At 42.9% G+C, this 13560-nt stretch overlaps 2 protein-coding genes across 6 annotated transcripts in view; both read left to right on the forward strand.

The window, feature by feature from the left end:
• Positions 1–13560, forward strand: part of LOC119909379 (NLR family CARD domain-containing protein 3-like) — a 55938-nt gene that overhangs the window by 13425 nt on the left and 28953 nt on the right. The gene's annotated exons all lie outside the window — the stretch shown is intronic.
• LOC119909426 (cleavage and polyadenylation specificity factor subunit 3-like) lies at positions 1607–7569 on the forward strand. 5 transcript variants are annotated; one of them, XM_038727666.1, is made up of 7 exons: positions 1607–1805; positions 2411–2474; positions 2558–2655; positions 2909–3037; positions 3637–3749; positions 5357–5494; positions 6188–7569. In XM_038727666.1, the coding sequence occupies exons 1-7, from the start codon at positions 1735–1737 to the stop codon at positions 6313–6315; spliced, it is 741 nt and encodes a 246-aa protein (XP_038583594.1). In that variant the 5' UTR covers positions 1607–1734; the 3' UTR covers positions 6316–7569. The 5 variants fall into 5 exon arrangements, with proteins under 5 accessions (XP_038583594.1, XP_038583595.1, XP_038583596.1 ...); XM_038727667.1 differs by lacking the exon at positions 6188–7569 and adding an exon at positions 5580–5662 and having other exon boundaries at positions 1608–1805; XM_038727668.1 differs by lacking the exon at positions 5357–5494 and having other exon boundaries at positions 1609–1805.

Here is a 13560-nt window from a genome sequence, read left to right on the forward strand (position 1 = left end):
GTTGTCTTCTTCTTCAGGTCCTTTTCTCAGACAGTGAAAGAATCCTGGAGACAGTTGACACAGATGAGTTTCAGCCTGTTTCTCTGTCACACTGACAAACTGAGGAACACTGCTTCATGTTGAACAGCAGTTAGGACTCATGTTGGATAGAAAATCACTCTGACTGTGTTTCTTCCTCCAGGGTGGACCATGGTGGAGAGCAGAGGTTAAAACCTGATGTGAGGAAGTGTAAGTGTGGATTCAATCTGACTCATGATGACAAAACAGCACACAGTCAGTTTCTCTTAATACAAAGTTGATAGTTGTGATATTTATTCATTCAAACATTACTGACTAAATGCATCATCATTAAACTTTATAGAAATGAACAACATCAGCACACAAACAAAGAATAAACCTTCAGATGTGTCTGATGATAAACTGCTGCTGTGTTGTGTCTCGTTCTCTCCATCAGATTTCTGTGAACTCACACTGGACACAAACACAGCACACAGAAACCTCAAACTGTCTGACAACAACAGGAAGGTGACATGGGTGTGGGAGAAGCAGCCATATCCTGATCATCCAGAGAGATTTGAGTGCTGGGAACAGCTGATGTGTAGAAATGGTCTGACTGGTCGCTGTTACTGGGAGGTCGAGTGGAGAGGAGGAGTTTATATATCAGTGAGTTACAGAGGAATCAGAAGGAGAGGAAAGAGTAAAGACTGTGTGTTTGGATGTAATGATCAGTCCTGGAGTCTGAGCTGCTATGATGGTCGTTACTCTGTCTTTCACAATAAGAGAGAAACAGTCCTCCCTCTCTCCTCCTCCTCCTCCTCCTCTAACAGAGCAGCAGTGTATGTGGACTGTCCTGCTGGCTCTCTGTCCTTCTACAGAGTCTCCTCTGACACACTGATCCACCTCCACACCTTCAACACCACATTCACTGAACCTCTTTATCCTGGATTTACGTCTGGTCTATGGTTCTCCTCAGTGTCTCTGTGTTCTGTGTAGGAGGGAGACAACTTCCAGTCCTGTGGTTTAAATGTTGGTGGTGGACGAGGCTTCACTTTGGTTAACATCTGGCTCACTGATTGTGCCTTTAATGTCAGAAATGTGTTTTCTTAGAAATGGTGAAATGATCTCAGGGCTGAACTTGTTGTGTACAAACTGTGTTGACTCTGATTTTCACTTTAATAAAGTTTTCTTGGAGCAGCATCTAGTAGCTGCTGATGGCTGCAGAGCTTCTCATTTATTTCAATAAAGGTTTGAAGACAAAAACTCAACAAATAGTCTTGATTTATTCTGTTACTCAAGTACATTTCTTTTCCTGCTGAGTTTGATCCTCACAAAGGCTAAATCAAAAGATAAGTCAGGCAGGAAGGAAGTGAAGCCTTGAAGGTTTATTATTATTATCTGAAAAATATAGAGATATATAATAGGATTTAGTTTTTTCTCTCAATATTATTTTAATTATTTTATGAAATGAAGTTGTGTCAACAAACATAGTTCATGCAACATACTCCGGTACAGTAGGTGGCGTATGCACCTTTAAAAGTCATGGCTGCAATCTGCCATAAAAGAAGAAGAAAAACACACTCCCAAAGGTGGAACCAAAGTTACCAGCAGTTGTACCACACGGAGGTATTTCAGCAGGAGCCGGAAGTGAGTTAAAGTTGTGGCAACGCGCGGAATAGCTGAAGTTCTGAGTTAATTTAGTATTTGTGGAAGATTTGTGAGTTTATTCAGGTAAACATGGCGTCTAAACGTAAATGTGACGCCACGGTTCCTGCGGAGGAAAGTGACCAACTGCTCATCCGCCCGCTGTGAGTTCAAACACAACGTTTACCTGGTTTAGCCTCCGTGGCTGCTGCTCTCTCACCAAACTCCATTCAGAAAAACACCAATTTAGTAGATCTTCCTTTTATCAACAAAGGCCAAAGCTTTTTTAAACTTGCTATTTAAACTTAACTATTCATTAGAGGCAAGGCTTCATTTCGGCGCAGACCAAATGTACCAAACATTATTTATTTAAGAAGGTTTTCAACGTGGAAATCTAACCGCGAGACTTGACGTTAACTTCAACAACATTCATTAAAATCAGATGCTTATTGGTGGATTCTAGAAATTCTGAGTTAATAATTTAACTGATTAATTAAATAAATAACTGGTATTTGGCTTGTTTTGGCCTTTGCTGACAAAGTGTTTTAAAAGTGCTTAATTTTTGAATGGAGTTCTGCTTGATGTTCCTCTGGGGGCAGATATGCATCAGCTGGTCCTTCTGTTATTATTGGTTCTGCTGGGTTTGATAGCTGAGTTTAGTTTGTTAACGGTTCTTGGGGGAAGAGTTTTGTCTTTAAGGCTGAAACCTGAAACATCTGGATGTCAGTTAGACATGAAAGTGATGCTGTCTCTGTGTGTTTGTGTCCAGAGGAGCAGGACAGGAGGTGGGACGGTCCTGCATCATCCTGGAGTTCAAGGGACCAAAGATTCTGGTCTGTTTTTAATCCCATCAGCTGCACGGTATTCAGCTTTCAGTCACCTCAGTGTGTAAAAACGTGTGTGTGTTGTGGTTCAGCTGGACTGCGGGATCCATCCTGGTCTGGACGGGATGGACGCTCTGCCGTACATCGACCTGATCGACCCGGCTGAAATTGACCTGCTGCTCATCAGCCAGTGAGTTCCCAACATTTATCAGCACAGCAACCAGAGAACACTTTAATATACACACACTCAGCTGTACTAGCAGGTGGACTTTAATGTCCAAGTGTGTTGTTTTCCCTTCTCTGTACAGACTCGACCTGTGTATGAAATGTGCTTTCTAATCAAACTGCTTTGCCTGACATGATGCTGAGAAATCAGACCAACATAAAGGTCAGGGCTGATGTGGACCTGGAAACTCCTCAGTAACTGTTGCCCTCCCTCTCAGCTTCCACCTGGATCACTGTGGAGCTCTGCCCTGGTTCCTGCAGAAGACCAGCTTTAAAGGACGCACCTTCATGACTCACGCCACCAAGGCCATCTACCGCTGGCTGCTGTCCGACTACGTCAAAGTCAGGTAAGACCAGGACCCAGAGTCACATCAGACTCCCATACTACAGGGACCTGGACTCACCAGGACAGGATATGATGTACTGTGTTTAATATTCTTCTGTGTATACCATGTGGAGTATAACCTGCAGTACTTCAGTGTGTATAACCTGCAGTACTTCAGTGTGTATAACCTGCAGTACTTCAGCGTGTATAACCTGCAGTACTTCAGCGTGTATAACCTGCAGTACTTCAGTGTGTATAACCTGCAGTACTTCAGCGTGTATAACCTGCAGTACTTCAGCGTGTGTAACCTGCAGTACTTCAGCGTGTGTAACCTGCAGTACTTCAGCGTGTATAACCTGCAGTACTTCAGCGTGTGTAACCTGCAGTACTTCAGCGTGTATAACCTGCAGTACTTCAGCGTGTGTAACCTGCAGTACTTCAGCGTGTATAACCTGCAGTACTTCAGCGTGTGTAACCTGCAGTACTTCAGCGTGTATAACCTGCAGTACTTCAGCGTGTATAACCTGCAGTACTTCAGCGTGTATAACCTGCAGTACTTCAGCGTGTATAACCTGCAGTACTTCAGCGTGTGTTGTAGTAAAGCTGACCTGTTTTCTGCAGTAACATCTCTGCAGACGACATGTTGTCACGGAGACGGACCTGGAGGAGAGCATGGAGAAGATGGAGACCATCAACTTCCACAGTGCGGACGGTAACAAGTGGTGAACACAGCGGTGAGGTTCATTCAGATTTATTTAAATACGCTTTTTCCCACCACAATTTTGGCGTTGTCGGCTCGTCACACACGCGAGAGGACTCGGACACTCGGAGCTGCAGGTGAAAAACCGTATGGCCAAAATACGGGTGAGACGTTGAGGGCCTGACGCCTGAGTGTCTGAGGCTCCCTCACCGCTGTGATCCACAAAGAACCTGATGGCTGGCAACACTCTCTTTGTGGTGAGTAGACTGTTCAAGTGGAACGATTCTCGCTGCCTCTCAGGGTGAGCGTGACAGACGTGTCAGCAGGGCAGGCCTGGGGCCGCCGTGTGAATCGGCAAAGCTTTGTGTTAAAGGTACTATAGTCAAGAAATCACTGGGGGGCAGTGGATTTCTTATAGGTCTGGGACCTGCTGTTGCATCAGTTCTTTTGGGTCTGGGACCCACAGTAAAGTAGGGGTGTGAGTCATAGGACTCGCAATAAAATTGAAGAAAAACAATTTTATTTTTTTATTATTTTACTTGGGGTTGCTGCTCTAGGTGATTACCAAGTAATTAGACAGTATTGTTGAATGCTGAATGTGTTCACTACAGATGTATGAATGAAGTGCGAATGAAAACATTTTTTTGAGTGGGCATTGCAAACAGCCTTGTGTGAATGAATTGCGACTGGGTAAAAAAAACACTAACAGACCGTGTGAATGTTGAACAAAGGCTTTTTGTAAACGGGATAGGATTTCCTCAGACTACTAGCTTTGTTAACATTTAATAGAAACACGTAAGAATTTAGACATTATATAGATCTTGTGACAACCTAGAATTCACCAGGTTTCACCACCGTGGAAAACCCCGGAAACGCCCATTTTATAAATGAGCCGCACTGATTCGTTGCCGGATGGCGCGACAATTAAACCTCCTCCTTTTTGTTTTGTTTGTGCCAGAGAAACTGAACCAGTTTTATTATCTTTTTTTTTGCTTTGGCACTGGACTGAATTTATTTTTGTGATTTTGAAATGAACTGCAACTCATTTGTGTTTTTGAGATTGTTTGGTTTAAGTGTGCAGAAAACCCGAAATGGAATTTTCAGTTGGTTTGTGTTTTACTTTGTGATTGTATTTTTGTGTGAAATCTTGAAATGCACCAATATTTTGTTTTGTACTAAGCTTTTGAGTTTGTGGTGTTTCTTTCTTTTATGGTCATTCAGTGTTTTTTTTGTTGATTTAAAGCGGGCTCTTCAGTCTCCACCGACCCTGGGTCTCCCCGACTGTAACACACATTTCACCCAGACTGTTGACGAAAAGGGGGGGTACATGACCTCAGTACCACTACAAGACCATGGGGGACGACTGAGACCTGTAGCTTATTTTTCATCCAAACTGGACTCTGTTGCAGCCAAACTGCCTGAGAGCTGTGGCGGCTGCTGAAAAAGCAGCCATGGCATCACGTGACATTGTGGGTTATTCAGACTTGACATTGTTGGTTCCACATGCTGTCGATGATTTTGCTTGAACAAAAAACATCTCATCTCTCCACATCCAGGTGGCTGAGATACAAGACTGTGTTGCTTGATATATCTAACATTACTGCACTGTACTGAATCCTGCTACTCTCCTCCCAACTCCAGGTGAAGGACAGCCGCATGATTGTGTTGCAGTCATAGCAGAAACCTGCTCTCTAAGGGCAGACTTGCAGGAGACTCCTGTAACAAACCCAGACATGGAGTTGTTTGTGGACGGCTCAGCATCACGTGATCCAGCTCCTGGTAAAAATTGTTTTTGCAGTAACAACTTTGCATGAGACTATTTTACATCATTTGTGCAACTAACAATGTGGGGCGGCCGATTCAGATCCCACAGGTGGCACACCCACCCCCAGACAAACCATTTGAGCACCTGCAAATGGACTTCATTGAACTGACACTGTCACAGGGGAAGAAATATTGTGTTGTCATGGTAGATATGTTCTCTAAAGGGGTAGAGGCATTTTCAACATCTAAACAGGATGCAGCAGCAGTTGCAAAAGCTTTGATAAGCCAGATCATCGCTGAGCGATCCCAGCTAAGATCTCCAGTGATAATGGCACACCTTTCATTAGCGCAGCACTGAAGAGTGTAGGGGAGGATATGGGGATTGATCTGAGGCAACATTGTGCTCATCATCCAGCTAGCGGAGGTGCAGTTGAATAAGAAAATGGCACATTGAAAAACAAGCTTGTTAAATGCTGTGAAGAAACAGGTTTAACATGGACAAAAGCTTTGCCAGTCGTTTTAATGCACATGAGAAGCCGGATGAGGGGCAGAGGGGGTCTCAGTCCTTTTGAAGTCCTATTTGGCAGACCATTGAACACGGGGATTGGGCCAGTAAAAAGACAACTCCCTGATACCAGCCAATGTGAGGATGAAATGTTGAGATATTGTGCTAATTTGTCCTCTGTGCTTTCTGAAATTCATATGCAGGTCAAAAACACCATCCCGAAGGCCGCAGAGAAGAAACTGCGCGATCTGGAGCCAGGGGACTGGATTGTGGGAAAGGACTTCAGGAGAAAGGGCTCGCAGGTGGACCAGGCCATTTCAGATACTGCTAACAACAGAAACAGCAGTAAAAGTGGCTGAAAGAGCAACTTGGATTCACGCCACCCACTGCAAACGAGTGCCAAAGCAACCAAAAGGCCTCAAACCAGGCGAAGATGGAGATCAGTGATTGAGCTGAGCTTTCCCCTGCCTTGTGTTCCTAGGGAGGGAGGGGAGTGGAGGTCTCTGAGACCACCTAGAACCACTAATCTCCCAAACACTCACCGCGGGCACACTGAAACCAACAGATGGCTCTGGAGAGGTGACGGCCGAGACAAAACGGAGGCGTTGTTCTGCTCACTGTCATCATTTCCAAACATGAAAACAACAAACTTGGCCTGACTGAGGGAAAGTTCCAGGCCGAAGAGGAGGAGATGCACGTCCTCCCTGACAGCCCGGCTGGGCTGAAAGACAATGCATGGTATGCAACCACGATGACCACTTCAAGAAAAGTAACCAATCAGAGCTGTTATGCGTGTGCACAGCTCCCTCATGGAGTGGGGAACTCCATACCAGTGAAACCCAGACCAATAAATGTTTCAGAGACACTAGGAGCCCTGTTAACCTTCACTCAAGGGTTTCCCAGGGTGGGCCGAGAAGTTAAGGATATGACCAAGACACTTAACTGTGTAACATCAGCATGGTCAACTTTAGGGTTAGGTTCTGGAACACGTCTCAGATAACCACCAGATGTACCTTGGACATGGGTGTCTTTCTATAGATCCAGATTGAGTGTCCCCTAGGGAACACTGAAAGACACCATGTTTCTTTGATGACATAGGACTCCGACCCTGAGACTAAGATAAAAAGCTGCATGACCTGTTACGCTGCAGCTCACTCGGATGATACTCTCGGATGTGTATGTGTCCCCTTGAATTCCTTCTGCAGAAGACTTGAATAAAATTCACAGAAAGACAAGTGTTTGCTTTTTCCCACCACACCGTCTACATTAAATCGACTGAAATTGCACATCTAGTGGCCGTTCATGTACACTGGGCATGCACGTGCCAGTGTAAACTTGAAGCAGATGGCGATTTGGCGAAAGAATAAAGTACTACAGACGAAGAACTGCAACAGGTTTTTATTTTGCATGGACCACTAACAAGCTGGGACTGTTACTGAATGCAACACGGGAGTTAAAAGCAGTGGTGGTGGCGGAAAACAGACTGGGAGTTGTCGCAAAGTAAACATGCACAGTAAGTGCAGGCTGTAAGTGTTATTTGCACGGTACAGAAAATTTTAATAAAAATACCAAAACTAAAACTCTGTCAGCAGCATCGTGTTTCTGCTTTGTATGACTTATAAGAGCCAATCAGAGAGCCAAACGTGAGCGTCTGCGTCATCGTTTCTAAAGTCTTCCGTTTTTTCCCGTCTTCACTAAAACGCTACCTGGAGTTTAGAAACGCGAAACTGGGTCGGCAGCATTTCCAAACTTCTCCGTTTTAGTCTGGACGGGAGGTGCAAACGTAGCGAAAGGTCTCCGTTTTAAAACCAAACCGCAGAAGTGTGGGCGTAATATCGTGTAAAAATTCAAGACTTGGGTCAGATAAGAAAGCTTGAACTTTTACCAACATTTTTATTAACGACAAAACAGACACCAATTAGAATACAAAAGTTCCACCGGAGTGAGTCAGAGATCGGTGCAAAATAGAGCCCCATTCTGTTACCAGAACAGAGACCCGAGTCGACATGAAAACCATGAAACGACTGACTTTCACCTCCTTTTATAGTTCTGTTTCTTGGATCACATCATCTCTTGGCTCTCTTTCCTGCTGCACCTGGATCTGGGAAAGTCCAAGATTTTCACGTGCATCAGCATTTGGTGAGAAAGTCTCTGACTGTGCTGCTCCTCCTCTCTGTGTCCTTTGCATGCCCTCCGCTTGATCATACTTTTTCATCCATAACCTGACTCTTGTGGAATAAACTGGTGTTGTTTGTGCTCTGTGCTAGAAAAAGGACATTCTTACTGTGATGGACTATATTGATGTATGTTTTGTAATACAATTTTCACAAAATCTGCTTCAGACTAGCTAGAGAGAGTACAGGTGCAGGTCATATAATTAGAATATCATCAAAAAGTTGATTTATTTCAGTAATTCCATTCAAAAGGTGAAACTTGTATAATGTATACATTCATTCCACACAGACTGATATATTTCAAGTGTTCATTCCTTTTAATTTTGATGATTATAACTGACAACTAATGAAACCCCCCAAATCAGTATTTCAGAAAATTAGAATATTGTGAAAAGGTTCAAAAGGTCATTGCTAAAGAGGCTGGCTGTTCACAGAGCTCTGTGTCCAAGCACATTAATAGAGAGGCGAAGGGAAGGAAAAGATGTGGTAGAAAAAAGTGTACAAGCAATAGGGATAACCGCACCCTGGAGAGGATTGTGAAACAAAAGCCATTCAAAAATGTGGGGGAGATTCACAAAGAGTGGACTGCAGCTGGAGTCAGTGCTTCAAGAACCACCACGCACAGACGTATGCAAGACATGGGTTTCAGCTGTCGCATTCCTTGTGTCAAGCCACTCTTGAACAAGACACAGCGTCAGAAGCGTCTCGACTGGGCTAAAGACAAAAAGGACTGGACTGCTGCTGAGTGGTCCAAAGTTATGTTCTCTGATGAAAGTAAATTTTGCATTTCCTTTGGAAATCAAGGTCCCAGAGTCTGGAGGAAGAGAGGAGAGCCACAGAATCCACGTTGCTTGAAGTCCAGTGTAAAGTTTCCACAGTCAGTGATGGTTTGGGGTGCCATGTCATCTGCTGGTGTTGGTCCACTGTGTTTTCTGAGGTCCAAGGTCAACGCAGCGTCTACCAGGAAGTTTTAGAGCACTTCATGCTTCCTGCTGCTGACCAACTTTATGGAGATGCAGATTTCATTTCCCAACAGGACTTGGCACCTGCACACAGTGCCAAAGCTACCAGTACCTGGTTTAAGGACTATGGTATCCCTGTTCTTAATTGGCCAGCAAACTCGCCTGACCTTAACCCTATAGAAAATCTATGGGGTATTGTGAAGAGGAAGATGTGATACGCCAGACCCAACAATGCAGAAGAGCTGAAGGCCACTATCAGAGCAACCTGGGCTCTCATAACACCTGAGCAGTGCCACAGACTGATGGACTCCATGCCACGCCGCATTGCTGCAGTAATTCAGGCAAAAGGAGCCCCGACTAAGTATTGAGTGCTGGACATGTTCATACTTTTCAGTTGGCCAACATTTCTAAAAATCCTCTTTTTGTATTGGTCTTAAGTAATATTCTAATGTCAGTTTTAATCATCACAATTAAATGAAATAAACATTTGAAATCTATCAGTCTGTGTGTAATGAATGAAGATAATATCCAAGTTTCAGTTTTTGAATGGAATTACTGAAATAAATCAACTTTTTGATGATATTCTAATTATATGACCAGCACCTGTAGATTAAGTGTACTTCTCTGTTTATTCTCTTTCCTAAATAATTTTAACTCAATTATTTGCTCAACCCCTCAGCCTGTTTTTATTTTCCATTTAACTCTTTTAACCCTGATTGTACACTGCACTGTAACTTTTATTATTTTTTAATGTGTATTATTTCAATTTCCCTGTTGCTTTTATGTTTTATGTAAAGCACTTTGAATGACCTTGTTGTTGAAATGTGCTATACAAATAAACCTGCCTTGCCTTCTACATTTTCCTTTGCAAGTGTTTTTGATGCTGTATTGCTATCCCACTGTGCTTGCTCACTCACACACACGTGCAACTGTTGAGCCTGGGCAGTTAGATACAGAAAGGAGCACACACACCCAGAACTATAGAGTTTTAACACTGTGATCCTAACTTTACACTTTAAATGATGACAATGGAGACCACCATTGCTCTACTAATTAATGATAACAATTTAGGCTATAATGCTCTAAAATAATTCACAACACTCCCTCCTCTGAGGCTGTAAAGCCTCACACTTTATACACCAACACTGTGACCACTGAAAGTGGGCGACCTATTGTATTTGGCATCTGAAACCTATTTCTCAGACTTGCAGACCTTCAAGAAAATACCCAAATTATTGTTTACATGTTGTGAAATAATCAATAATCATGCAGTGGGCTGTTTCTGTTGCTAACACATTTGAGCAAGTTATAATGACAAGGATTTCCATTACTCCTCTCTCCTCCTCATTACCCTTTAAAAGAGCTTATTAAACTATTAAACTACCTATACGTGCTATATTATAGTGAGATGTACCTTGTAAATGGTTTACACTCATGAAACAAATAATTTTATGCAGTGAGCTGTTCTTTCGTTATATATTTAGCAAGCTAACAATTATAACAACAGCTAATGTGTTGAAAGGCACACATCATATATCAAAACAATCACAGGGTGCATAGTGAACTTTTTGTGTAACAATACAGTAACCAGACATAACAGTGTTTCAACAATCATTCATGTGACACTTCAGAATGGTGCAAAATGTCCGATAAACATGTATGATGTCCATGTTGAAAGTTGCCTGTTGTACTGTGGAACTTACTTTGGCACTCAGGTTTCTTGGGGAACAGACTGGGTCCCAATTTGAGGGCACTCAGTCGTTTGTAGTTACAGTCTTGTTCTTCTCTTTGCTGGTTCACTTTGACTCAAGTCAAAGTCGTCTCTGTGGTGATGCAGGTCGCGCTTGATCTTGCCTGCTGCTGCGTCTGCCTCACGAGGCCTCATAGGAGAGTGGCCTCCTCTGGTCTTTGACTGGCTGTGAAGGATTATTAAACTTGCTTATCTGTATCTTACTATTACCAATAAGTGAATCCTACTGTTTGTAGTTTGGAAACTTTAAATATTGTCTCTATCTTTGAGGAAAATATCAATCTTTTTCAACATGAGTTTGCTTCCTAGATATTATATTTGCTTGCAATTGAACCCTTCTAACCTCCTGTATATCTGTGTATTGAATTGTATTGCTATTGGATGTTCAAATAGCTAATGTTGAAATAACAGTTGTTTTTCAGCAAATGTTGCAGTTTTCAAGGCCTCTGACAGTCTGACCATTTGTAATGTGGATCATGTGAGAGCATTTTGGCTGAAGTTCATTTTCACTGTGAAGCCTTCTTGACCTTTTAAACTTTGTGCTGTTAGGTTCACAGTCTTTAAGGTGGTGTTGTCCTCTTTATGATTGGATTGTAGATGGTAGATGTGGTCTGACTGGCCGCGTCCTCAGCATTGGAAACACGCTGACGTCAGTGGCGGTGGGCTTGGGCCTGTGATGCATCAGGTTGGAACGCCTCCTGTATCACTGCTTGTTTGTGGCCCTCCCTCTCTTTCTCATAGTCAGATTCTGCTGTGTCCATTTTGAAGCTGCTCTCTCGCCTTCGTCCAGCATGAAACTTCACAGCTGTCATCTTGTCCATTGTAGCTCTGTCTCGCTGTCGTCGTGTCTCATGGTTTGTTGTGCTCTGTAGGTGCTTTGGTCAGTAGCCAGACTGTTGCCTTTCTGCCATCAACTTTAACTTTTCACTTTGTTTGGGAGTTGTTGTTCTTTCTATTCAAATCTAGCTCTCGTCTCTTCCCTATCTAATATAGCCTTTCTTTTTCCATTTCTCCTTTTTTATCCCAACTTGACCCTTTAAAGACCCTAATTCTTTTTTTCTTACATACTTCCAAGTAGTTAAATGCACTTATATCTTTGTTCCACTTGCTGTGTACGTTTCTTCATCTGGGGGCATATCTATTTAGACCTTATCTAACAAGGTGGGGTCTTTCATTATTCCGTCTCTCTGACGACTATTCCCTCACTAAAGGCTATATTGAATGTCAGTACTATCTACCTGTTGGTCAAACAGTTTCTCCTTATTTTTCCTTTATTCCAAGCTTTCTCTATCTCTTATCTGATGTCTTTTCTTTTATCTTTAACTACTTAGTTGTGCTGTTACTACATATGTTGCTGCCACAGCTCCCTCCTTTGACCACCTTTGCGGTTAATCTCTCTTTTTTGTGCTCTTTACCATTTAATTTCACCTGCTGTGTGCCTCCCAGGACAGCCATCGCACACTCACTGCGAGCAAACACTTACTCTCTGGAAACTTTAGAATTTGGACGGCCTTGACACCTCAAAGAAGAAGAAGACAGTTAATTGTCAAGCCACACAACCAAGAAACCAGAATGAAATAATTCATTGAAAAAACTTTGTCTTTAATCTCAAGGAGCTATTCAAATGGCGGGGCCTCAGTGATTCTGTGGCCCCTGAGTCAACAGCAGATGTGAGATCTTTCCCTGCCACAGTGATTGTGTGTTAATCAAAGAAGTTTGGGGGCGCTACTCTGCCAGAGCGACTCCGGACACGGCTCTGTGTGCGCATGTGTTACGTAGTTTTTTATGGTTTTGTGGTGCATTTTTTTTTGTTGTCTTGTTGTTTGGGAATGTTAACAGCAACAGTATTTTACAAACTTTTCAGTCAGAGAGACACAGAGCTGTAAGCATTATGAGCTGCTGAATGTGTCCTTCAGACCTCACTACCTACAGACAGACAGACTCTCTGACTTTAATTGTCTCCATAATAAAAGTTGATGGGAGAAATAAAAAAAAAAAGAAAACTCTTTCTAATAAATAAATAAAGTTAAAGTGTGTGGGGCTTTTGTTGTTCAGACCTACAATAAACACAGATCCCCCTCATCGCTCCTCGGAGCGCAAATAAGAGCTTTGGGACGGCTTGCAAGATGGCAGAGCAGAGCAGAACAACTTCCGGATCAAGCGAGGATTGAGGAGCAAGGAAACGACAAATAAGAGACTTGAGAAGCACCCACAGTCAACCCACACAAGGCTGCTGGCCCTTACAGGCTCAGAGGCAGGGTGTTCAAAGAATGCTCCAATCAGCTAGGTGGAGTTCTCACAAGGCTGTTCCAGCACCTCCTGGACTCTGCCTGTGTTCCCAACCAGTGGAAGGAATCCACCATAATTCAACTTCCCAAAAAGACACCTGCTAAAGACCTGGGCCCGTATTTATCAAGCTTCTCAGAATTACTCAGAAGAACACTGCTAAGAACTGACTTAAGAGTAAAAAAAAATCTTAGCTTGAAGCTGTGATTAAAAGTTAGTTATCAAGCATCATAGTCCTAATTTGAGTGAAGTGCAGGACTAAATCTTAAGTGTCAGTCTGAGTGCTGTTTATGACACTTTGCTGTGCCGCAAACAGGATTTTGGATGACGATGTAGCCAAGGACCAATCACTGAATAGATTTCCTTATTTAAGAATCTTCTCAGATAAATTCACATTGAATGGT

This window comes from Micropterus salmoides, unplaced genomic scaffold, assembly GCF_014851395.1.
Source record: "Micropterus salmoides isolate LMB-PRFRI ecotype aquatic unplaced genomic scaffold, ASM1485139v1 Ms_hic_scaffold_18, whole genome shotgun sequence".
Lineage (NCBI taxonomy): Eukaryota > Metazoa > Chordata > Actinopteri > Centrarchiformes > Centrarchidae > Micropterus > Micropterus salmoides.

What these genes read in the sequence shown, in the direction of transcription:
- LOC119909426 (XM_038727666.1), top strand. Translation starts at nt 1,735, where the DNA reads ATGGCGTCTAAACGTAAATGTGACGCCACGGTTCCTGCGGAGGAAAGT. An exon ending in TCAAGGGACCAAAGATTCTG is followed by an intron (nt 2,475 to 2,557) that starts GTCTGTTTTTAA and finishes GTTGTGGTTCAG; the next exon opens with CTGGACTGCGGGATCCATCC. An exon ending in ATCACGTGATCCAGCTCCTG is followed by an intron (nt 5,495 to 6,187) that starts GTAAAAATTGTT and finishes ATTCATATGCAG; the next exon opens with GTCAAAAACACCATCCCGAA.